Source organism: Scyliorhinus torazame, chromosome 8, assembly GCF_047496885.1.
Source record: "Scyliorhinus torazame isolate Kashiwa2021f chromosome 8, sScyTor2.1, whole genome shotgun sequence".
In the NCBI taxonomy this organism is placed as follows: domain Eukaryota; kingdom Metazoa; phylum Chordata; class Chondrichthyes; order Carcharhiniformes; family Scyliorhinidae; genus Scyliorhinus; species Scyliorhinus torazame.
In genome coordinates this window covers 277,510,285-277,536,878 of record NC_092714.1, presented here as the reverse complement: position 1 = coordinate 277,536,878, position 26,594 = coordinate 277,510,285, and the positions used below count along the sequence as shown (strand labels likewise).

General features: G+C 43.0%; 1 protein-coding gene across 3 annotated transcripts in view; it reads right to left on the bottom strand.

Moving 5' to 3' along the window:
- Positions 1–7,259: 7,259 nt before the first annotated feature.
- The window catches only part of chd6 (chromodomain helicase DNA binding protein 6), a 338,615-nt gene continuing 319,280 nt past the window's right edge, over positions 7,260–26,594 (bottom strand). For all 3 annotated transcript variants that reach the window (XM_072515378.1, XM_072515377.1, XM_072515379.1), the window contains 7 exons: positions 26,265–26,419; positions 25,817–26,038; positions 23,872–24,303; positions 21,244–21,432; positions 20,132–20,272; positions 11,681–11,785; positions 7,260–10,496 (listed from right to left, as the gene is read on the bottom strand). In XM_072515378.1, the coding sequence (XP_072371479.1) occupies positions 9,606–10,496; positions 11,681–11,785; positions 20,132–20,272; positions 21,244–21,432; positions 23,872–24,303; positions 25,817–26,038; positions 26,265–26,419 (2,135 nt within the window). In that variant the 3' untranslated portion in view covers positions 7,260–9,605. The remainder of the gene's footprint in view (positions 10,497–11,680; positions 11,786–20,131; positions 20,273–21,243; positions 21,433–23,871; positions 24,304–25,816; positions 26,039–26,264; positions 26,420–26,594) is intronic.

Here is a 26,594-nt window from a genome sequence, read left to right as displayed (position 1 = left end):
ACAAAGTCCATTGCCAGTTAGCGTTGGTGGATAGAACACGTGTGGAGGTGTCACTGAGATTGAAGTGTAAACACTGCAGACCTACATTAGTCAGATAGAAAGAGGTGAAGCAGGTACATTTAAAAACACACATTTCTTGGGCAATTCCTGCCGCAGTAAGTTTTTCTCCAACTCCAGTTCAATATGCAACGCTTTCAAAGTGGCTGAAGATTTATATTCCAGCTTCACACCTTGCATTAAAGATCTGACAGACCTCTCCACCCCTTCCAGAAACAATAAGCACACCTACACGGGTGCAGTTAGAAACTAACTCTGACTCTCCCAGCTATTTCTGGGTTGTTAGCACAAGGTAACAAGAACACACAAACCTTTCATGAACACTGAACATTTAAAATCTTTGATTAAATGGGTCCGTCTACGTGGGTCTCGTTTTTCAATGCTGCTATTTGATCCAAATAAAATTGGTACATCAAACTAAAAACGTCTCTCAAAGCCAAACTGCTCTCAGTGACCTGTATAGTCTGTACACCTATATATAAATTACACAAAAGGTATACCAATTAAAAAAAGTAAAACTCAACAAATTAAAAGGATAAATAGAAGAAACTACACACAGTCTAGTTTCACCTTCCACTGCCATTGTGTAACAGAGTGCGTTCAGTATCTAAGAAGTTCTAATGTTTTAAAATTTTTTTCACTCATTATTCTAGGGTGGCCTTAGTATAAAACAAAGCCGGCTGAAATGAACAGAGGAACAGAAATATACTTCACAAATTCTTTATACAACACATAACAGTTCTCTAATTTATTGCTATAATTCTCTAGAGTCCCTCTGCGTTTTAAATAGAGTGTCAAGTATATTTGTATATTTACAAAAGGTTTGACCTTGTGATATGTAGCCCATCTCTTACCGCTCTCAATTTGTGCTCGTTTATCCATAATATACAGCTTGCCTTCTGGTATAAATGTAACCTTGTGTTACACATATAGCTTTAAAGACTACAATTTATTCACGCTGGTCTGGTTCTGCTTATTGACATGTTCCACCCCCAAGGTTATCTAATAGTTTTTTCAATCAGCTTTTAGTCAATTTACCATAAAGAGCAAAAAGAATGATGATATTAGGGGACTGATTTAATTGGAGATTGTAATTGCATGGCACTTTAAAAAGTGCTCTTTAGACACGTGTCTGATCTCATACAATTGATCTTAAGAAAGATTTTTTGCTGGCTTCAAGTAAAAGGACTTCAGGTATGACTCAAAGTGGCTCCCTGAAGTATGTACATCCGCATCAAATTCTCAAGATTCATTGTACATTTAAAAAAAAGCACGAGCTGCATTTATTACACATTGATAAATTAAAGGGCTAATTGTCTACAAGCAGGAATGCTTTGTGAGTTTTCACTGCTCTTCCTCTTTGCAAAGCTTTTAGTGTTAAGATTCTTGTAGCAGGAAAGGCAAGGACTGCGCAGTAAGAGCTATTATGTTATAAAGAGACATAACTTCCATCTGTTGGTCTGCTCTAACAAACCAAAAAGGTTACTCTCAAAAGCAAACTGAGCTTTATTTGCCCCAGTTAAATTGAGAGATTGGATTGGGTCTGTCACCATCTTTTGCACCCAATGCCAAACTGCCAAAAACACTGCCAAATTCTGGCACCAACAAATGAACACCGCTGATGAGTTTTTAGCAACAGGAGAAACCCATTAGATCCAAACAACTCCACTCTAAGTGGCCTATACCAACAGGGTCACACCTTGGCTTCAAGGGACCCGGTATGTGATTGGATAAAAAAAGCTGGCTGAGGACAGAAAGCAGCGAGTCATGGTTAATGGTGTTTTTTTGGACTGGAGGGTGTTCAACAGTAATGTTCCCCAAGGGTCAGTGCCAGGACTGCTGCTTTTTTGGCTATATATAAATTACTTGGATCTTGGTATATGGAGTAAAATTTTAAAATTTGCTGACGGTACCAAACTTGGAGGAGCAGCATATAGTGAAGATGATCCAAATTTCCTGCAAAAGGACAGAGAAAGGCTAGCAGTACGGACAGACAAATGACAACCAAAACTTGATACAGAGGTGATGCATTTTGGCAGATGGGATAGGGAGACAATAAAGACTTACTGCTAGGGTGAGTAGGAACAGAGGGGCCTGGGGGTACATGTGCATTGATCTTTGAAGGAGGCAGGACATACTGAGAGAGTGGCGAGATGAATAGATAAATCTTAGAGGCATTGAGTACATAAGCAGGGAAGTTATGCTGAACCTATTTGTACAACCATGACGACACTTTAAAAAGTCGGTGACACTTCAAACGTGCTTTGGTGGTTATGAAAGTCGCTATGGAGAGCATTGCATCCAGTTTCTGTCACCGCACCTTAGGAAGGAAGGATGTGGAAGTCCTCAAGAGGGTGTAGAGCAGATTTACCAGAATGTTTCCAGGGACAAAGATTTTTGGTTACAAGGCTAGGTTGGGAAGGCTGGGAGTGTTCTCCTTGGAGCGAAGGAGATTAAGGGGAAATTTGCTAGAGGTGTACAAGATTATGACAGGCTTATATTCGGTAGACAAGTAAAAACTCTCATTATCTGATTATACAAGGACTAGGGAGCAGAGTTTGAAGATTTGGGGCAAGAGATTTTATATATAAAATTTATAGTGCAGAAGGAGGCCATTCGGCCCATCGAGTCTGCACCGACTCTTGGAAAGATCACCCTACCCAAGGTCAACACCTCCACCCCATCCCCAAAATCCAGCAACCCCACCCAACACTAAGGGCAATTTTGGACACTAAGGGCAATTTATCATGGCCAATCCACCTAACCTGCACATCTTTGGACTGTGGGCGAAACTGGAGCACCCGGAGGAAACCCACGCAGACACGGGGAGGATGTGCAGACTCCGCACAGACAGTGACCCAAGCCGGAATCGAACCTGGAACACTGGAGCTGTGAAGCAATTGTGCTATCCACAATGCTACTGTGCTGCAGGAGGAACTTGTGAGGAGGAACTTTCTTATGCAGTGAGAGGTAATGACGTGAAACGTCCTGCCCACACGGGTGGTAGATGTGGAAAAAAAATCAATGATTTTAAAAGGAAATGAGGCGGACACTTGAAGAAAATAAACTTGCTGCACCGAACAACGGAGTGGGACTGATTGTATTGTTCCGTGAGGAGCTGGCATGGATTTGATTGGCCAAATGGCGTCTCTGCTGTGCCGCAAGTCACCATGTAACTGTCCATCAACATTCCTCATCATCTTGTCTCCTCTTTGGGATTTTCACCAGGAACTGAAACCCAAATGAAGACGAGGTTGAGTTTGAAATGCCACGAGCTCTGCTTTTCCAGGCTCGAGACTGATGTGAACAAGCAACTGAACAGTTCTCCCAATGTTCTCACTACACCATTCAGTACACTGCTACTGGGCACTAGCAAAACAGGCAGAGTCCATTATAAACAATCAGGCTGTGTGCCTGCCAGTAGCAGGAAGATACAAGGATATAGTGCCTCAGCTTAACGTCGGATCCAAAAGATGGTCCACCCTGAAAGTGCTGCACTCCCTCAATGCTGCGCAGAGGTGCTCGTCTTGTTTTATCATAGAATTTACAGTACAGGAGGCCATTCGGCCCATCAAGTCTGCACCAGGCCTGACAAAGAGCACCCTATTGAAGGCCATGTATCTACCCTATCCCCATAACTCCGTAATGCCTACTTAACATTTTTTGGACACTAAGGACAATTTAGCATGGCCAATCCACCTAACCCGCACATCTTTGGACTGTGGGAGGAAACCAGAGCATCCGGAGGAAACCCACGCACACACGGGGAGAACATGCAGACTCCGCATAGTGACCCAGCTGGGAATCAAACCTGGGACCCTGGAACTGTGAAGCAACTGTGCTAACCATTATGCTACCATGCTGCCCTTATGTGCGACTCCAGATTAGAAACCACAACCTCTGACTCAGAGAGGAACGTGTTGCAAACAAAGCCACAACTGACACTTGCTATAAGTGGCTGCATAACCACACAACCAACAAATGAAGCAAAAAGGGTTGATACAAACATAAGGTGGATATCCAGCAAAGCTGTAAAATGCAAGAAAGGAATGCAAAGGAAGTAATGAGATGCAAAAAAAACCTAAAAAAATACTTGCACGGAATTTCAAAGCTAAGAAAAATTTGTTAAGAGCTGTAAAGGGAAATCAGGATCTATTAAAGCCTAAATACTAAACTGACAATAAGGAAATAGCAGACGTGTTAAATCAATGCGTTATATCCCATTTCATAGTGGAGGAACAGGACAAAGTACCAGCAATCCAAGGGACCCCTGGAAACAAGGGAAGAGAAATTTGGTGGATTCAATGCAAATACAAAATTGACAACGTTGTGAATAGTACGGTTTGAGAGACACAGATCTCTACATATGATGGCTTTTGCCTCCTGGATGTTAAAGTAAATGAGAGAAATTGTGGATGCCGGAGTCATAATTTTCCAAACCTCTCTACATTTAGGAATTATGCTTTTTAAGAAAGGAACAAATCAGGTAACCACAGACCTGCCAGATGTAGGAAATTTACTGGAATTGACCACTGACAGAACAATTGGACAAGTCATGTCAGATGTGGTTCAGATGGTAGCATTTTCACCCAAGTTAGAAGGTTGAGGGTTTCAATCCCATCCCAGACCCTTGAGCAGATAAAAAATCTTGGCGGACACTCAGTACTGATGGAGAGTTGCACTGTTGAATGGTGCTGTCTTTTCAAATGAGATATTAAACAGAGGCCTTTGTCTGCACTCTCAGACAGATCCCATGACACTATTTGACGAACAAAGAAGTTTTCTCAGGATCCCAGCCAATATTTATCCCTTAAATCAACATTACTAAAATAGATCATCTGATCAATATCACATTGCTGTTTGTTGGATGTTACTGTGAGGCAGCACGGTAGCACAAGTGGATAGCACTGTGGCTTCACAGCACCAGGGTCCCACGTTCGATTCCCCGCTGGGTCACTGTCCGTGCGGAGTCTGCACGTTCTCTCTGTGTGCGCGTGGGTTTCCTCCGGGTGCTCCGGTTTCCTCCCAGTCCAAAGATGTGCAGGTTAGGTGGAATGGCCGTGATAAATTGCCCTTAGTGCCAGAAAGGTTGGGAGGGGTTATTGGGTTACAGGAATAGGGTGGAAGTGAGGACTTAAGTGGGTCGGTGCAGACTCGATGGGCCGAATGGCCTCCTTCTATGTTCATGTTCAAATCGGTTGCCCTATTTCAACAATGACGACACTTCATTGTCAAGCACTTTGGGCATAGTACAGTGCAGGAGGAGGCCATTCGGCCCATCGAGTCTGCACCGACCCACTTAAGCCCTCACTTCCACCCTATCCCCGTAACCCAATAACCCCTCCTAACCTTTTTGGACACGAAGGGCCAATCCACCCAACCTGCACATCTTTGGACTGTGGGAGTAAACCGGAGCACCCGGAGGAAACCCAGGGGGAATCGAAACTGGGACCCTGGCGCTGTGAAGCAACAGTGCTATCCACTTGTGCTACCGTACTGCCCACGGTATCTTGAGTTTGTGAAAGGTGCAACGGGAAATGTAAGTCTTTCTCTTTAATAAACGTTGATCAATAAGTCAACATGGTTTGGTGAAGAATAAGCTATATCTTACTATTCTAGTTGACATTTTGGAACGATCACCAGCATGCTGGATTTGGGAGCGTAGATAGATGTTGTCTGTATAGACTTTCAGGAGGCAGTTGATAAGCATGTTAAGCAGCAAATATAAAAGCACATTGAATTGAAGACAACCTTGTAACATGGGTTGGTAATTGGTTGGAGGTAGAAAGAAAGAACTTCCATTTCGATAGAGCCCTTCACAGCCTCAGTCCAAAATGCTTGGCGATCTGTAGGGAATGTTGTAGGTAAACGTGGCAGTCAATTTGAGCACAGAAAAGGCAGCACGGTAGCACAAGTGGCTAGCACTGTGGCTTCACAACGCCAGGGTCCCAGGTTCAATGATGGATATTGGTTTCCTGCCCCTTTCGGCAAATTTTAACTTCACCAAGGGAAGGCTACCTGAACCCAGACCTTTATCAAAGCCCTTTTGGCAAGCCACTAGAAGGTGACCAAACTAGTACAGCCTGAATTCTTCCCGCAGAAAGATGTCAGAGTCGGTGCTTTGCTTTTCCCCTCAAATCAGAAACTAAGTATTTGAGCAAATTAATCCTGTGCCCTCTTTCTCTGATGCTGTGACTGTACCATCATTTTACATGTGCCAGTCAGGGTCAAACTGCAATCCAACGGCCCCCTGGAAACAGTCCCCAAAATAGCTAAACCACGCACACTGCTGCAACTGCTACAGGGTCCCAGCTATTGCACTGTCCCAGGACTGATAATACATCATGCCACACAGCCCATTAATTGGAACTGTAAAACATTGTTTCAGAAACTCTTTACCTTGCAGACAAGATAAGCTTTAACTGAATCCAAACTTACACCAAAAGTATCTTGAAAATGTTAACTAATAATAGAGTACCTCATCTCCCTCCATGGTGACTGACCAGATAGTAAAAAGTGTTAAGAACTTGGTGGTGATACATTACGTTCCTCTTGCTTTGCTTGGTGTAAATATCCAGCTTTCTGCCGGTCATTTCCAATAACATGAATCATAAGGAGAAAGAACCACTGTAAGGTTGTGACTAACAGATGGATGCAACAGGGGCATTGGGAAGAGAAGAGAAAGTGTGTATATGTTGGGTGGGTGGGGGTGGGGGGGGGGGGGGGGGGGGTCAGACAATATTGTATCGCCACCCTGATTCTGATGCCTTGAACTCTTCTCCTTCACCCTCAGTGACGTTTCAGTAACATTCACTGCCATTGGTAGAACTTTTTATTGATCCATATTTCCCAGGATTCCCAGCTTTGTCAGATTCATTTTGACCATCATTGAATATTCAACATGGAACTAAATAGGAAACTGAACCATTTACTGGACAAATTAGTTGAACATCAATTTATATAATTAACTGAGGGCAACCTTGTACAATGCAAGACTTGGCGGAGAGAATTTTTTTAAAAAGGTGAACTCTGTGCAGACCAACAGATGGGACACTGTCTCAATAAACACAGTGCTTTTTTTCTTGGGGGGGGTGGGGGATCATTGATAAAAGTTTTTGGAAATTATTAAAAATAAACTTTTCAGACTTCAAACTGCTGAATTTGCCATGCAGAATTCAAAAATCATTTGCTCGTCTTCAAGGTAAAAATAAGAGTCAGAATTTTATAGTTAGTGATTCAGAATAATTATTATATATAATAAAAAACACATCGACATACAACAGATGAATAAATAATGCAATAACGAAATATATGACTCAACATTTGGACCTTGGTACAAATCCATAACTTATGTAAGGTTGTAACAGTAAAGAAAATGAAAATCAACACTTGTTTTTAAAAAAAAACTTCAGTGGACAGTAAACTTTGTGAATACTTCAAGACTTGATATTCCCTTTGGAAATAAACCAACTAAAAGCTTCATGTCTAAGTTCGGTCAGGACCTGGTATAATGCTCAGCTCCAGAGGACTTTCCATTGTTTAACTGAAGCTACAGTGTCCACCTGCTGCGTCAGTCTGCTGGTATCGTCAAAAATGTTACGGGAAAAGGAAAAAAAGGGGAAGGGAGCTGAGAGAGTTATAAACTCATTCAATACATGCTGCTACTGTGATACCACCTCTCTGCCACAGTTACACTGCAATCTGGTAGCGTCTTAGCAAAGACTGGGGTAGGATGGGGTGAAGATAGGGGAAATTTATTGGGTGATGACTAATGCAATTCATGCTGCCGCTGTCAATGGAACTTTGTACAGTGTCCCATCCAAGCTAACAGGTTGCAATTACACCGCCACCCGCCTTGGAGCAACTGATAGTGATCTGGGCAAGGATCTGGATTCTGGATGTGCAATCAAACACATTGGTCCTTGGTGACCCTCTTTTTAAAAGTGTTTTTTTTTAAATCAATTCATTGAAATAGCTCACTAAGTTTTAGCTAAACTAAAGTCTAAAAGAATGGCAAAAAAGTATTTGAAGGAATTATAATTTTGTCTTCTCTCCCAACCCCTCATAAAAACGAAATTAAAATCCTCAAAGGTCAAGTGTTAAACTGTTAACAGGAAAAAGCACATTGTCCACTCACACACCGACTGTGTACTGTATAATTACACACAATGGCTATGGCGGGATTCAGAATCTACTCTCACTATAGGGAAAGCAATGTCCCAATACCTCACTCTTTTTAGGCTTCACATTCCAGGAAGCTAAGGCTTTCAATTCTAAAATGCTGTCCTGCAGATTTAGAAGGACTAAAATTAATTAGCAGATTATTTTTGGGGATGGGGGTAGGGGTGGGGGAGGAAAGCGGGATGAAATCCTGCAGCAGGTGTAGTTAACCAGTGTAGGATGGCTGGCATATCGATGTGATGAGCAGACACCAGGACAGAACTGGTATTGATTCTGGCAGTTGACAGTAGGCAAAAGCAAAGCAAGGTATCCAGGAACCATCTCAAGTCAGCTGCAAACTGGTGATTTTCAGCTGATACTATTTAAAGCCAACTAACCTGTAACTGGAGTTTCACAGCATTGGTTCATTTTAGTAGATTTGGGGACCTGTATTTATACATCTCCTTAACCCAAAATCACACAATGAGCAGGGTATTTCACAGGGGTTATTAACTTTATCTTACCAGATGTTGGACCATATGTGCACCAGTGATACTGAGCGCAACTATGTTCAGTCTCAGGAGTCAAGCTTAGCCACCAGTTCTGTAGTTCAGACATACATCAAAGAATGCATAGAATTGTTCTAATAACTTTGCACTCGATGCATCTTTTAGAAGTCTAATTTGCAAACCATTGAAAGGGGATTAATCCTGAAAAGGCATCATTGTAATTTTTATCCAACTCTTTCCCCAATATCAGAAGTTTCAAATTGTTGTAACAGAGTAAGAGAGTGGAACAGCTAGAGTGTGAAGTACACACTCCTATTAGAGTTTATGAGACTGTGACACACACGGCCACACTGCGTCCCCTAACAACACCCTCACCAACAGGCTATCAGTACCGTGTCAATGCAGGACATGAACCCTCCCCATTTCACCAGCCAAGGAGGGTTAAAGCTAACAGAACCCCCCCCCCCTACTCAGTTTTACAAAAAAAAAAAAAATTGGGAGTTGAAATACTGACAAAACTAGAGCAAGAAGCACTGAATAAAATGTTGACAATCCCCTTGTGTGATATATTTGGATGGTGTGTGGAGAATCAACACATTTTTGCCTCCCTACCACTCTCTTCCCCAAAGATCAGCCAACCATAATCTCCATACAACAATCTGAGCATAGTTCCTGCGTGGAGATTGTGGCTACCCAATCAAAAACTGACGGTTAAAAAATGAACTCAATGGATGAATTTAATATGACTGCTTTATGTTCCTAAGCCGCACACAGCACGGGGCAGGGGCAAAAGAGACCAGGCAGGAGAGGGGGTCATAAACATGGTTTGAATTTTGAAATCAAGAAAACCTAGAGTTGACCTAAAAGCAAATACAAATTCTACTCAGCATTCTGGGTACCCTCTACAGAGTTTTTTTCAGTCTCCTGCCCAGAACTGTCCTGCACGGCTGTGGAGTCTGTTAATTTTCCTGTGCTCTCTTCAGCAGTTGTCTGCTGTGGGCTGGGTTCAGTCCCATCATTCGCAGTCTCCTCCTTGGCTTTCTTCCTTTTCTTCTTTGGGCTCTCGGTGCTTTCTGCTTCAGAGTGCCCAGCTTGTGCAAAGCCAGGCATTGCCATACCAATGCCATGTGGAAGAAACATAGATGGGTAAATTAAGCCAGCAGGCATGCTGTGCAGCAGGAATGGGTTGAAGGACAACAGATTGCTGGTGGTGACTCTGGCTTCACCAGAGTCATGGTAAGATGAACTGGGACCAGGCTTATCTCCTGACAAAGAGCCTTCTTCATGTTTCATCGACTCTGCAGCATTACCCTTCTGTTCGCTGCCCTTATCCACTTTTGAAGAAGCGCTCATTGTCAAGCTAGATGAACTCAAAGTGCTGGTACTTGATACAACTGATGGGTTGTTCAACAACCCCCCAACACCAAATACGTGTGACATCCCAGCCACCCCAGGGAGCATCATGGGCAACATGTTCAGGCTGCTCTTGCCATCCTCTCCAGAAGGAATTGCTGCGAAGCCAGCTGGGAATCCCATCAGCCCAGCTAGCTGAAGATTGTGAATATTTCGGAGATTCTGCAAGCTCACCAGATCCATCCCAGCAATGAGCCCGTTCATTAACATTGGTCCCATCGCCGTGGCGGTCTCAGTCAAAACTCCGCTCGCTTTGGCCATTTCACTCCTTGGTCTCCTTCCCCGCTTTCTGCCACCGGCCTCTTTCACTACGGGCTCCGTCAGGATGCGGCTGAACTTACTCTCTGGTAGAAAACCCTGGAGGCACAAAAATAAAAGTGATTTAAGGAAACTCAGCAGCATAATGCAAGCTTAGGAAGAGATCTTCCTCAGTCGCTGATTTCAAAATCTTTTCTCTCACAAGGTGGAGAGTCTCTGAAACTCTCTTCCTCTAAAGGCAGTCGAAGCAGAATCTTTGAATATTAAACATTTTTTTTTAAAAGAGTACCCAATTCTTTTTTTCCAATTAAGGGGCAATTTAGTGTGGCCAATCCACCAGCTCTGAACATCTTTGGGTTGTGGGGACGAAACCCACGCAACACGGGGAGAATGTGCAAACTCCACAAGGACATCTTTGAATATTTTTAAGGTAAAGCTGAATAGATTCTTGATTAACAAGGGGTGAAAGATTATCAGGGGTAGACAGGAAAATGGGATTGTGGTTACAATCAGGTCAGTAAAGATCCTATTGAAAGGCGGAGCAGGCTCGAGGGGTTGAGTTTCCTCTTCCTCCTATTTCCTATGTTCCTCAAAGGCAGCAAAATCAAACATCATGTCCTTGGTTAATGCCAATTTTCTTCCTGCTAAGATCGAGATCGATGGGACTTTTAATGGATTAAGAGTATCCAAGGAACGTGGAGCAAAGGCAAGTCAATGGAGCTGAGGTGCAAATCAGCTCTGATCTAATTAGAATGATGGAGCAGACTCTCAGGATTGATTGGTCTCCTCTTACTGCTAAGCTCCCTTCCTATGGGGTTGGCCCACATCGGCGTTTGGTTTCACCAGACTCGGGGCAGCTTGTCCCTTTTTTGTGATGTAGCTGGATATTGAAAGCTCAGACAATTTGCAAGGCGGAGTTCTAAACTTATCCCAGAGAACATTTTTTATATTTGAGCTCAGGTAGTGTGCGCAGACATTTCACAGACAACCCTAATCACTCATCACCAAACAGTCATGGCCAGGTATTTTCTAGGATTCCCATGACACAGCTCCTCTGCCTTCGGATTTTTCCTGCCCCTATACTAAGAGCTGGTCTTAATTAAGAGACTTTAATATGATTCCAACTGGGAGGGAGGGGGTCAATGGTTCAGAGCAAAATCTGGAACCTCCCTGCTCTGAATGGTCTAAAGGTCTTAACACCTAACCACATGATAAACGCAAGTGAATGCCCTTCCATATATCATGTAGCCTGAAGAGTTATTTTACACAGTGCGAGCACTTACCGAATGCTTCACAATTTCTGCCCACTCTGGAGCAACAGCATAGTCTGGGTTTGCATCCAGCCACCTTGTCAGCTCCTTGATCAGCGGTGCCATGGCTCCTCCTAGCTGAACATCCAGAATATAACAAAAACAAATGTAACAAACAAATTGTCTTTACATAAACCTTGTTCCAAGGTGCTTCATAGCTAATACGTAACTTTTGAATCACGGTTATAGGGAAAGCAACTGGCAATTTACACATAGCATAATCCCGTAAACAGCCAAAGGAATAAATGGCCAGTGAATCCATTTTTTCATGATGGTGGTTGAGGGATGAATGTTGGCCTGGCATACAGAGAAAGGTTCTCCAGCTCTGCTTCGAATAATGCTGCAGAATCCTTTACATTGGTCCAAACAAGTAGACGGGGCTTCGGAATAACATCTCAGCCAAAGGATGGCACCTCCAACAGTTGTCCTTAGACACAGGGGTAGTGCCAGAGGACTAGAGAATTTCACATGTTGCACCTTTATTCAAAAAGGGGTGCACGGATAAAGTCGGAAACTACACACCAGTCCGTGTGGCTTCAGTGGTAGGCAACCCTCACATAAATGATTCTAGGGATAAAGAACTGTAGCTATGAGGATAGAATGGAGAGATTCATACTATTTCCCTGGGAGAAAAGAAGGCTGAGAGGAGGCGACTTGATAGAGTTATTCAAGATCCTGATGGTATAGGCCGGGTAAATAGTGAGAAACTGTTCTCACTCGAGGTCAACAAGATCTACAGGGCACAGATTCAAACTAATTGGCAAAAGGGGTAAAAGTGATGAGGAAAGGTTTTTTTCACCGAGAGGATGGTTGGAATCCAGAACAAAGTTCCTGAGAGGGTGGTGTAGGCAGGATGGAGTGAGATATTCAAAATTGGATTGCTATTTGAAAAGAATGTGCAAGGTTACAGGGATATGCAGGGGAGTGTGACTAAGTAGAATGCTCTATCAGAGAGGCAGTGCTGACCTGAGGGGCTGAATGGCCTCCTTCTGCACTGTAAAGATTGTGTGATATCATCAAACCTCCTTGCAGGCAAAAGATAGCCAAATAGCCCTTATGCATATTCCAATATGCAATGAGTGGACATTCTGAATTCTCCCTCTGTGAACCCGAACAGGCACCGGAATGTGGCGACTAGGGTATTTTCACAGCAACTTCATTACAGTGTTAATTAATGTAAGCCTACTTGTGACAATGAAGATAATTGAAATAAAGATTATTGACGAGAGAAAGTTTTGTGGTGGTGTTCCTCAGGGGTCAGTATTGGGACCCTTGCTTTTCCTGATATATATCCTAGACCTTGGTGTCCAGGGCACAATTTCAAACGTTTGCAGATGATACGACATTTTGAAGCTTTGTGAACTGTGAGGTGGATAGTGTAGAATTTCAGAGCAGACGGAGGAAAAGCCAAGTTAGTGGAATGGGCGGAGAGGTGGCAGACGAAGTTCAATGCAGAGAAATGTAAAATGATTTGTTTGGGTAGGTAGAACATGAAGAGTCAATATAACTCAAAATAGGATGCAGGAACGGAGGGATCTGGTTGTATATTTACACAAGTCATTGCCGGTGGTGTTACACGTTTTAGTTGCTGTGATATGAAGAGTCTAAAGTTCTGCTCCTTTTTCACAAACACACATTTATTTCATTCCAACAGCCTTTTCACAAAACTCTAACTACACATCACCTGACAGAGGCCACCTGAGGCCCCTTTACATATCAGTGTCAATTAATGGATACTTAACATAAATGAGACAACTAATTGCAATGTCTCTTAACCCATTACTTAACAGTCTCCCCTTCCTTGGAGAAAAAAATAATTAGGTGAAAACAAAATTTCAAGAAACTCAAAAACACACACATGATTTCCCCACCTTTTCTTTTGTTTAGACGAGAAAAAAAAACAAAGTCACAGAAACAAGCGCCCTTCATTAACAATATCCAAAAGTTTCTGTGAACTCGCCCCTCTTTTCGTAAAACAGTCTGACAGTTGATAGCTACTGTCGTCCCATTTAATTTTTGTTATTTCCCCTCTGTCCAACATCTGCTTCAAACTTGCGATGTCTACCGTAACCTCTTTTCATTGACACTTTTTGTAGAGTGCATTTTCCCACAGGGATTTATTGTCAGTGACAGTCAATAGGTATATTACCCAAATCCCCTAATCCCAAAATTTCTGTCAAAATCTGACTTATATAAAAGGCCATATCCACCGCCTCTACAAGGCTTAACGCCTCAGTAGCCAAAGTGCTTTTTACCACTCTCCTTATTTTCTTTGTTTCCCACACAAGCGGGCAATATTTACCATTGTTCCCCAAAAGGAAAATTATAAAACCTCCTGTGCTTGAAACCCCATCACATAAATTTGTTTAGGACGCATCACTATAAACTATGAGTTTCAAGTGCCTACGGTCACCTAAAACTGGGAACTTCAAAACACACTCCTGCATTTTTAGTTTGGCCAACGCTTTATTTGCTCTTATTATATCTTCCACTTTGGGATCATTCATTTTTGTACTCAACTCTAAGACATCAAAACTCACTTCCGGTCTAATCTGTCTACCTAACCAGTTCAGTTGCCCAATTAAACTTCTCAGTTGCTCTTTTTCTATCTTTGAAACCATTGCGTCTTTTTGTGAAACTCGGCCACGACCAATTGCTATTGGGGTGATGCTTTCCAAATAAGATTGCTGACGTAAAGTTGCCCCTAACTTAGTCTGTCCAATATATTTAAATGCACCAGAAGCCTGACTTCCAACCCTGAATTCTTTCCTCAAACCAGAGATTACAATAGCTTAAAAATCACTAGCCCCACCCCACAAAAAATCATCGACATGCATCATAAAAATGCCAGAAAGATTTCCTTTATAGTGCCAGTAAAATATTGCAGGATCTGCTTTCAACTGGCAACAGCCTAACTTTAACAAATCTGACCTTACCGAAAATTACCAGACTCGAGATGCATCATTTAATCCATATACACATTTGTTCAACTTCCAGAGTACCCCTTCTGTGTTAGCTGCTTCTTTAGGAGGACGGAGAAAAATGTCTCTCTGGAGCTGATGCCCCGGCAAAAAGGCAGCTTTTATATCTATAGATTTGCATTCCCATGCCTTTGTGGCTAATAGAGCCAAGAAGATCTTTAAAATAACCTTCCCTGCTGTAGGTGAATCTACCCTTAAATCCTGATCTTCTAAGTTTTCTTCAAATCCCCTTGCCACAAGCCTGGCCTTTGCCTTATAAGTTCCATCCGGAAGAACCTTTTCCGTGCAAATCCATCTGTGGGATAGAGCTCTTTGTCCCCTATCTGGTACTCCCGTGTATCCCCCAAATTCACTCCAACTATGCAATTCTTGCTGTTTAGCTTCTTTGATAACTTTTTCATCTAATTTATTTGAAGCCACCAAAATCTCACGTGCATGTGGGCTTCTACTCCTATTAGTATTCGTAGTCCTACTCATGTCCGAGATCTTGATAAACTACGTCCCCTCTCCCGCCTGGTATCTCGTTCTGTACTGCTACTGCTTGATCTTTCCCTTCTGCTGTGGGATGTCCTTTCAATAGTTCTCGACCTTTTCCTGTGGACCTGTTCACTATCCGATGTACTATCTGAACTGGCACTGCGTTTCTGTGCCCTCCATTTTTGAATTTCGTTTTCCCAATCCATTGTCTTGACTCCTTCACCTGAATGCTGTACATTCAACCAATGTTTATATTTTCCAGTGGCCTTCTCTGCTCTACTAATAACAGTTACATCCTTCCATTGACTAGACCCTTCAGGCAAGTATGTCACTTTTGTACCAACTTTTGGCAGTTGCCCTTTCGGAAAAATGGCCTGTTCTAATTCATCAGAAGTGTTGTGTTCCTCCACAGAAACCCTGTCTATATCAGTTAATTGGTCCTCATAGTTCTGTAACATATGCGTACCAGATGACTCTGGTTCCTCGTCATGTCTGTCTGCTCGGTCTAAATTTGAAAATTTGTAATCTGTACCCATTATCCTTGATGAATGTACCCTAACAGTTTGATTACCATGTTGCAAAATAATTGTTTTGCCATCTATGCCTATGATCTTCCCTGGGCCTTTCCATTCATTAGAATTGTCTCTCTTATAGTATACCTTGCTGAAAAATGGCATCTGATGGCCGTACGTTATGTTTTAAAGCTCTGCGAATTATTTCAGAGACTTCTGCTTCCAAAAAAACTTTTCTGCTGTTATGTAATGCATTTAAATGTTCAGCAAAACCAGAGCTAATTGTAGTCCCCTCCCAAGCTGGAGGCTGGTCATCCAAAATGGACGGAATTTTAGGATTTCTACCAAACACTAATTGATAAGGACTATAGCCCCCAACCATCTGCAATGAATTCTTTGCATGTACTGCCCATGCTAATGCTGAATTTAGCCTGCAATTTGGTCGATCTGCCAAAATTTTCCGAAGCATGTCATCGATGACAGCATGATTTCTTTCACAGACACCATTACTAAATGGGCTTTCTGCAGCCATATTCATAACTCTGATATTCATGTTTTCACACATATCCTTAAACTCATCATTAGCAAATTCTCCCCCATTGCCCGTAAGGAATTTTGCCGGTGGACCCATTCCTGTCCCTCTCCATTTTTCTACGATTTGATCCAGAATTACTCTCTTTTCTTTACTTCGTACAATCGTTGATTGACTAAATCTGGTTGCTAAATCTACAAAATGCAAAATAAATATATTATTTGCTTTATCCCAGGTCCATGGCCACAATATCGTTGAAATCCCTGGACAAAGGTAGGGTTACTATCGGTCGTGCTGGTGTCCTTCTGTACTTCCTACAAACTTCACAGCGGTCACTAACCTGTTCTATCAGTTTAGTATAGTCGTCATCCCTTACCCCTGACACCTTTAATAAATTTTTCAGCCTCCGAGGAGACGGATGTGCAAATTGCCTATGCAGTTTTAATACAACAAGCTTTTTATCAGCCAAAATCCCATTTTCAACTGCCATTAACACATCCTTAACCACTCTACTTGAAATATTATTTGTCAGTAATGGAATACAATAGTGTCCCGACTGTGTAAATTGTAAGTCCACCGTCTTTCCAAAAACTGTTGCCTTATCCTGTTCCATATCCAGTTTCATGTGTGCTTTCTTCATCGACGGTCTGCTCAGAAGCAAAGGTATCTCACTTGATACAACATCCGTGCTAATGAAATGATTCACTCCGGCAATATTGCAAGGGATCACCACTCTTTTCAGCGACTTCAGAGTATTATCATCCCCAAACCTGAAACTTGTGGAACTTTCAAATTCCTTAACGTTGTTACGATTTTCGGCATTCAAAGAGTCCAGGTAACATTTTAACCAGTCAATTCCACACACAGTAGATGTGCAGCCACTGTCCAATACAGCACAGTTGAAGGATTCTGCAACCAACACCCTCATTACCGGCGTAAAACTGCTTGTCAATAGGACAATGCCTTCTTTCTGGTCACTATCTTTTTCCTCTTCTGACTCTTCCGTGTCACGTGTCGCTTCAAACACTCTATCATAACGAGTTGGACAGTTGAAAGCATAATGGTATTGAGAGTCACATCGAAAACATTGATTTATCATGCCCCGTGCATTTCTGGGGTTCATCTTCCTATTGTAGGTTCTAACTGGGTTTCTGTCTTCATAATTTCCTTGTCTCGGTCTCCTTCTATAGTCTTGAGCCATGTTCGTAGCCATACGATTTCGCCATCCTGTTAGTAGTGTATCTTCCATATTCTTCCTTATAGCAGGCTGACCTATTTGGGTCATCAGAGCCATCGGAATCGAATGTTTCCCCAGAAACTTTTTTAAACCTTTTGTCATCTGTTCGAATAAGGTATCCTTATCAGTAAACTGAACTCCTGTCAAAACCAGGAGCCTATCCATGTTGCTCACTCTAGCACAGTCAAGTAATTTAAAGGCCAACACAGACTGTGGAAATTCCAGGTTGTGTTTCTGCAGCCTTTTATATAGTCTGCCAAATTCCATTATATAGTCTTCCATGGAGATATCCTCCATTTTCTGGAACTTATCAAAATCCGACCATGCTAAGTCATCTTTCTTATAAATCTTATCCATATAATGTAATCGTCTCCAGACATTCTTCTGAGTCTAACTCTTCCAATTCCAGCTCAGAAAGCACTCTGTGTCGGATTTTACTGCCATATGGTAGAGAAAGAGCCAATGCCATACTTTGTTTTCTCTTTCCCAAAGCAGTTACCTTAGTCCACATAACTACTGCACTTCTCCATTGGTCGTACGATTCCCTTTCAGAAAATAAGGGAGGATGGTCATATCCAGCCATCTTTATCCTCGGTTCAGCCATGATTCCCTTTTTTTTTTCTTTTCTCACTCACTCCTTGGTTTGATCTGGAAAAGTTGTATCTTTCAACCCTTCACATTTACACAGCAACCATCCTCTGCTACCAATTGTTAGACGTTTTAGTTGCTGTGATATGAAGAGTCTAAAGTTCTGCTCCTTTTTCACAAACACACATTTATTTCATTCCAACAGCCTTTGCACAAAACTCTAACTACACATCACCTGCCAGAGGCCACCTGAAGCCCCTTTACATATCAGTGTCAATTAATGGATACTTAACATAAATGAGACAACTAATTGCAATGTCTCTTAACCCATTACTTAACAGGTGGTACGACAGGTTAAGAGAGCAGCTAATAGATAAAACGGCTGCAAGGCTTTATTAATAGGGGCACTGAGTATAAGGTCAATGAGGTTATGTTGAACTGGTATAAAACACTAGTTTGACCTCAGCTGGAGTAGTGTGTCCAGTTCTGGGTGTCACAGAAGTCGTTGGGAAAAGTGTAGAAAAGATTCACGAGAATGGTTCCAGCGATGAGGCACTTCAGTTGTGAAGATAAATTGGACAAGTTGGGACACTTTTCCTTGGAGAAAAGATTTGATAGAGCTGTTCGAAATCATGAGGGGGCTGGACAGAGTAGACGGGGAGAAACTTCCCACTTGTGAAAAATAGGGCAGATTTAAAATAATTGCCTGAAGAAGCGAAGTGATATGAGAAAACATGTTTTCACACAGCAAGTAGAATACAGTGAATGAGACTTTTTTTAAAAATTGATTCATGGGACGTGGGCATCGCAGGCTGTGCCAGCATTTATTGCCCATCCCTAATTCCCCTTGAGGGGGCAGTCGAGTCAACCATTGCTGTGGGTCTGGAATCATATGGCGACCAGACCAGGTAAGGACGGCAGATTTCCTTCTCTAAAGGACATTAGTGAACCAGATGGGGTTTTAACCACAATCGGCTATGGTTTCATGGTCATCATTGGACTTTTAATTCTAGGTTTTTACTGAATTCAAATTTCACCATCTGCAGTGGCGGGATTCGAACTCGGGTCCCCAGAGCAATACCCCAGGCATTTGGTTTACTAGTCCAGTGACAATACCACTACGCCACCATCTCCCCCTATGTGGTGGTGGCAGGTTCTATGAGGCATTCAGGAGGGAATTAGACTGTTGACTGAAACGGAAGAATATGAAGTGTTACAGGGATCAGGCGAGTGAATGATACGAGAACTGCTCATTCTGAGACCCAGTTAAGACATGATGGGCAAATGGCCTCCTTCTACTCTGTAGCAATTCTGTGGCATCGTGGTAATATGGAGCCAAAGCTTACCAAAATTCAGGACAAAGGGAAGCCTTCTGAATATCGTAGTATGACAGCTCTGTAGCAGGTGTCCCAAAAGAAACATCTTATTCAAATAACATGAATTCAGATATTTTCATTATGGTTTGAAGTTTTGTTCAAAGGTTGAGAAGCTGCTCCCGTCCTTTGAACAATTTGGAGCTGCATTTTTTCTACTGGCAAGACAGTCATACAGCACTGCTCCCAGAGCTCCAGTATCCACAGAATGCAATGGACAGTGACCAGGCAGAGTCAACATATATCCAAAGGAAGTACTGAGGCCACCCCAGCTCACCTTAGCCTTTGGATGAAGCCAAAGAAGGATGGAAGAAACACACTTGTGTTAATGTCTTGTCGTTTACATTATTTTGGTTTGTTAATGTCAAGGAAATAAAATTGCTAAGATTGAGAGAAACAGGTGATGAGTACGGATCGTCATTGAGCACCTATAAATAGGGGATAGCTAGGACACTGGGTGGAGTGGGAGGAGAGCTGTGAGATGGAACAAGCCAATAAATCCCATCAACAAAAAACTGTTCCGAGTCTTGGTTTCAGCTTCACAACCAACATGGATCCTATTAACACCCTGCAATGTGGCATCAAGTTTTCAAGCTCCAATACCTGCCCCAGGAAGGACCATAGATTTAAATTACAGAACAAACCAACCACATTGTGTTAATTCTCATTTCCTTTACAACCATTCAAATGGGTGAATCCTCTTGACTTTTCCACATGATCTTACCTTTCTTCCACTTCCCTTATGGACAACAGGTACCCGCTCCTCCCCGGTCAGTGTATTGATGTCCAATTTACTGGGATCCTTGCATCGATGCCTCCTCTGTTTGGGCCGTTCTGAAAGGCCGTGTAAAATTGCCGTACAATTCTGCCACAGAAATAGAAGATTGTGATAATCCATTGGGCAGTGAGAGGTGGTAACAAATGGTGGGAAAGAGGCAAAAAAATATTGTGCCGCTTTTAGTAAAATATCTCAACCTGTGAGGTCCTGTGTTTAGGTGAACTGCACAAATTAATTTCTGTACCTACGACATTATCACACATGAATCCTGCTCTTCTATTTTACACCCCTCAGGAACAGAACTTTCAATCAGAATGTACCAGCACTCACCAAGTCTCTTCTTAAACATTTTGTCTGCCATATCTGACTTTCTCAGAACTGATCTGTAACCATTGCATTTGGTCAGTGACCACACTGCCCAGTTGGTGTCCACTGCTCCCCTATAAAGTGCCACAACATGTTTTCTTAGATAAAAGAAACTGCAGATAAATCACTATTTGTAATTTCCTTCTTAATTCCTCTCCCCATTTCTCCTAAGGTGATGTCAATTCCACGAACTACATCTGCTCTGCCACAGCAAGTGGCTATTATCATGTGTAAATGCCAAGTATTCAAGTAATTCAGGCCAATCCCATCTCCATCAGACTACTGCACCTCAATTGGATTTTGACCGAGCGATGATGAAAGAATTAAGATTCATGTCTATGTTGGGATGATACGTGACTTTGAAAGGGGTTTGGAATTAGTGATGTTTCCAACTGTCTGCTGCCTTTGTCCTCCGAGGCCATGGGTTTGGGATTTGCTTTAAAGTCTTGGTGAATTGTTGCAGTGCATCTTATAGATGGTACACTTACAGCCAAGCTGCACTAGCTGCGGAGAGAGGGGGTGGATGGGGTGCCGATCGAGCAGGCTGCATTATCTAGGATGGAAGACAACAAATGATAACCCTGCAGCTGCAGTCTGTACCACAGCCAGAAACTAGCCTTCCAAACACCCACTGAACATAAATCCTTTCGAGTGCTGCCGGTGTGTAAGTGCAGTAATGACGGCATACTTACGGGAGCAAGGTTGGACACATCCATAGTGTAGGTGGGATGCTGCCTCAGCCACTCGATCAGACTCTTGTTTTTTTGCTCTTCCTCGGTTGGCAGTCGTTGTTTGCCTTGGGGGAGTTTAAGCATCATGTTGGACATGCTGTCGGCAGAGCGAGCCGCCCCAGAGAAAAGATGCTTCGAAAGGTCCACTTCCTTCATTAAAAAGAAAATCCCTAATCATAGAATCAGATAGCACAAGAGGAGGCCATTCGTCCCATTGTGGCTGCACTGGCCCTTTAATCCCACTTCCCTGCTCTTTTCCTTAGCATTGCAAGCTCATTCCTTAATAATTAAAATCTTTCATTGCTGGCCCAATTAGAGGGAGATTTGTTGGGGAATCCAATACTAGGTCCTTAAATATCTGACAATCACCAGTAAATCCAATAGGGAATTCGGGAGAAACGTCTTTACCCAGAGAGAAGTCTGACAACGCCAGGTTAAAGTCCAACAGGTTTGTTTGGAATCACTAGCTTTCAGAGCGCAGCTCCTTCCTCGGGTGAGTGCAGGTGAGAGTGCAGGTGAGGACTCATCTGAGGAAGGAGCTGCACTCTGAAAGCTGGTGATTCCAAACAAACCTGTTGGACTGTAACCTGGTGTTGTAAGACTTCTTACTGTGCTCACCCCAATCCAACGCCGGCATCTCCACATCATGTTTACCCAGAGAGTGGGGCGAATGTGCAACCACAAGGAATATTTGAGGTGACTAGCAAATATGCAGTTAAGGAGAATCTAGTTAAACACATGATGGAGAAAGGATTAGATAAATATATTGGTACAATTAGATGAAATGGGGTAGGAGGAGGCTTAAGCATAAACTTAGGCTTAGGCCATCTGGAAATGCTGGTTTAGCTCAGTGGGCTAGACAGCTGCTTTTTAGTATAAGAATTGGCAAGTCATGTTGCAGCTGTATAGAACCTTAGTTAGGCCACACTTGGAGTATAGTGTTCAATTCTGGTCGCCACACTACCAGAAGGATGTGGAGGCTTTAGAGAGGGTGCAGAAGAGATTTACCAGAATGTTGCCTGGTATGGAGGGCATAAGCTATGAGGAGCGGTTGAATAAACTCGGTTTGTTCTCACTGGAACGAAGGAGGTTGAGGGGCGACCTGATAGAGGTATACAAAATTATGAGGGGCATAGACAGAGTGGATAGTCAGAGGCTTTTCCCCAGGGTAGAGGGGTCAATTACTAGGGGGCATAGGTTTAAGGTGAGAGGGGCAAAGTTTAGAGTAGATGTACGAGGCAAGTTTTTTTACGCAGAGGGTAGTGGGTGCCTGGAACTCACTACCGGAGGAGGTAGTGGAGGCAGGGACGATAGGGACATTTAAGGGGCATCTTGACAAATATATGAATAGGATGGGAATAGAAGGATACGGACCCAGGAAGTGTAGAAGATTGTAGTTTAGTCGGGCAGTATGGTCGGCACGGGCTTGGAGGGCCGAAGGGCCTGTTCCTGTGCTGTACATTTCTTTGTTCTTTGTTTGTTGTTGAAATGGCCTGTTTCTTTACTGTCAGCTAGGAAATTCTGTGTATTTTGTCAATTCCTTTTTGAAAGTTAGTATTGAAGCTGCTTCCGGCACCCTTTCAGGAAATGCATTCCAGATCACAATTCACTGTGAAAGAAAATCCCCATGTTCTTTTAGTAATCACCTTAAATCTGTGCTTTGAGTTCTCCCCATTTACTAACAGAATCCAAGAAACGTACGATTCAGGAGGCTCTCATTTGACCAGCTGTATCTGTACTGGTTCTTTGAAAAAGCTTAATCCCACACTCCTGATTTTTCTCCTAACCTGGTAGGTTTCTCAACCTTAAGAATCAAACCTACCTAATTCCCTTTGAAAAGTTAGGGAATACGCTTCCACCACCTTTTCAGCTGGAGCATTCCAGATTCTGACAATTCTCGAAGTGAAAATATTTCTCATCTCTCTTCGAGACCTTTTACCAACAGCACCTCATCTTCTGATTGGGCACTTTGCAGCCTTTTGGACTCAACATAGAGTTCAACAACTACAATCTCAGTCCCAATTTTGTCTCCTCTTTGTAGGTTCCATTTCTACTCTAGTCCGTTCCCCCCCCCCCCCCCCCCCCCCCCCCCCGGGGCAGTTATTCATCATTCTTCCATTCACACCTCTAAACGCCTTTTGTTTCATTACTTGTCCCATTACCACTCCCTTTGCCCCTGCCCCACCAACTCGTCACTTAATCTCTCCTTCCCTTTTGTTCTTCGCCCACCCTCCCAACTTTCATTGGGTTGAATATTACATCTCTAAGTTTTCCCAGTTCTGATGGAAGATGGTCTACCTGAAACCTTCACTTAGTTTCTCGTTCCCAGATGCTATCTGATGTGCTGAGTATTCCAGCAGTTTCTGCTTTTATTTCTGATTAGTTTCAGTCCTCAGGTTCTTACTCCAATGGCACATCTCAAACTCTGCACCTGAACTCAACATAAATTCAGACAAAATTGTGAAGGCAACTCAGACAGTGCTTGCCACAATCATCGGCTGCAGAGTGGAAGTGCACTCCATTACCTTGTGCCATTGTCTCGTCCTGCTACGCCTTAGCAACCACACCATGCCATACTTTTCTACGTACCAGATTCTCTGGCTTTTTCTCCTTCATGAAGAGGATGTCAACTCCTTCAACGTTCTTTCTTCGCCCTCTCCTCCTCCTCGACGTATCATCACCTCTAAAGGCGCCGTTAATCACCTGTCCTGTGACTGGATGGACGAGGCCTGCCTGCAGGATCCCGGCCATGTCTGCCCTGAAAGCAGTCGAAGGCTCCAGAGATCCCAGCTTTGGCGTGCTTGTACTGATAATGACCGGTACTGAAGTGGACACCTCCTCAGAAGCTTTCGAGAGGTCCATAGCAGTCTCTTGCCACCCATTCAGAATTACAGGAGGGCGAGTAAGAGATGGGGTACCTTCTTCCAGGTTCTTCCGTTTTGCGCCTCGGTCTGTCTCAAACTCGTATTTCCGCCTCCTCCTTCTTTGATCCCTCGGGAATGTTAATGCAAGTAAGCTCTCCTGCTTTCCAAACAGAATTGCACAGTGTCAGCAAGACTCATGGCAAACTTATTGCGAGAATGCAATTCACACAGGAATCATACAGAGATGTACACAAAGCAGAGCGTTTCTTGGTGGATAGTTCTAGTCTGAGCACACACGTGACTCCAGCTCCATACTAACCCAGTCAACTCTTATCCCCGTCTGAATTAGTTGAATAAACCACTCAATTTTATCAAACGGCCATCATCGGTTCACAAAGACTTCCATCCTTCGCCAAGGTAACTGGGCATAAGCAGTGGGTTTTCTACGACACCCAGATCCAAAATATGCATTTTTAAAAGTGTGAGGGAGGTCCCATGGAGTTGGACAATGGGGAATGATGGCATGAACAACTGTATCAAACGAGGTGGAGAGGTTAATGAGGGATAAAGTACCAGTCCCTCTCGTGACCATGATTAGGGCTGTTCAGGGACAAAGGCAAAAATCAAACTGGAGGGATTCAAACAGGAAATGGGCATGTGGGTGAGATTGAAAACCTGGGAGTGGAGAAAGGGAGTGTCCGGAGAGAATTTGTTGGTCAACTTCTGGAGGAGGGGGCAATGAATGAAGTTCTGAAAGGGAGGACGACATTGCCCAGGGGAAGTGGAAACAGTTACATCATCAGCTTACAATAGGGTCATGGGGTGAAGAAACTGCAAAGCAATAGGGAGCCAAGTGTCTGATGATTGATGGCTGTATTCACATGGTGAACAGAGATGCTGTAAATCCACGATGCATCGCTTTACTAATGTAACATATCCTCCCGCTCTGCAGCGTAATCTAAACCGAAGGGGTTGATGATCATCACCCACGGACAGTGACTCGCTGCTGAATTTATAATTCTTGAAAGAAAGCCCAACAATTGTCTTTGTCTCAGTGAACAAAATAAATCACAAATAAATCATTCAAATAAATAAGATTAATACCATGAACAGTTAAGAGATCTGGGGTTCGGAGCAGGGGAGGTTAACTGCTTCTAAAGAATCAATTGAGTATCGTACATCATTGATCTTTCCCAGGTCAGGACTCAGTAGGATTTTTAATGCAGCACGTTATGATGACCCAGGATAAGCTGCCTCAAAGGGCAACGGAAACATATTCAGCAGTGCCTTCCAAAAGGTAATTGGACAAATACTTGAAGGGACAACATTTCAGGGTAGAAGGGGGAAAATGTGAAGGACTATGATAAAGAGCAGGGGAGTGGGACTAATCAGATCACTCTTTCAAAGAGCTGGCATAGGCACAAAGGGATTGAACTATGGTTCTACAGTCATAATACAATTCTCCTGCAGCCCATGTCAATGTCACTATTAACAGCCCATGGAAAACTTTAGTTCCTCCCTTCCTTCCCTGTAACATCGCCTCTCCACCAACTGCAATCTCTATTGAGGAGAGTAGCCAAGATCAGGTTTCAATGGTCAGGGCACAGATTACCAGGTTAATTAAACACACCTCTGGTACAGTCTGGTGTAGAGACAGCTGCAATACTTGCCTTCGTAAGCTGATGGGAGGAGACCGAGCCATCAGCAATGCTGAAGGTGTGCGCAGCCTGTACAGGGACATTGAGGCAGCTCCTCACATTCAGACTCTCTGCTGGAACAGCCGAAGAATATATCCCACCCTGAGGTTCAAGGCTCTGTTGCTGAGCTGACGGCCATTTCCCTTTCAGTACAGCGTGACAGATGTTGTCAATGCGATTTATGATGATTCGGTCCTGAAAGAATGAAAATTTTAAAAATGAAGTAGATGTCAGTGCAAAACTAAAGATTGGGTCCATGAAAAAAAGCTTCAGCTTTGATCAATTGAAGATTAAAGTTTAATATGAAAGATGGCACTTGTGTCAGTGCAGCACTGGAGTGCCATCCTAAATTACAGTAAACCCCTATCTCCAGCAGCCTGACGATTGTACATGAAGCTGCTGTCTCTGTTCTAGAACACACCTTTGGCCACTCTGCAGAAGAATACAGTGTCTTCTCCTGAAGCAGTTGAGCGATGGTTGGCTCTCTGGTGTCCTGAAGGAGGTTGTCCTGGATCTCGTCTTGACCCAAGCTGGTAGAAGCGTTGCTCTCCTCATCAAAGTTCTTCAGCGGGATAGCTGAGAAGATCAACATTCTTATTGTAATATGGTAATAATCATCATCATGGTCCTGATCTAGCAACCTAGAGGTTTCATTTTCAAATCTCACTATGACAAGTTGTAAAATTTAATTCAATGAATCAGGTAACCTGTCGCTTACTGGACTCGTTAAAACCCAACAAGTTTAGCAATA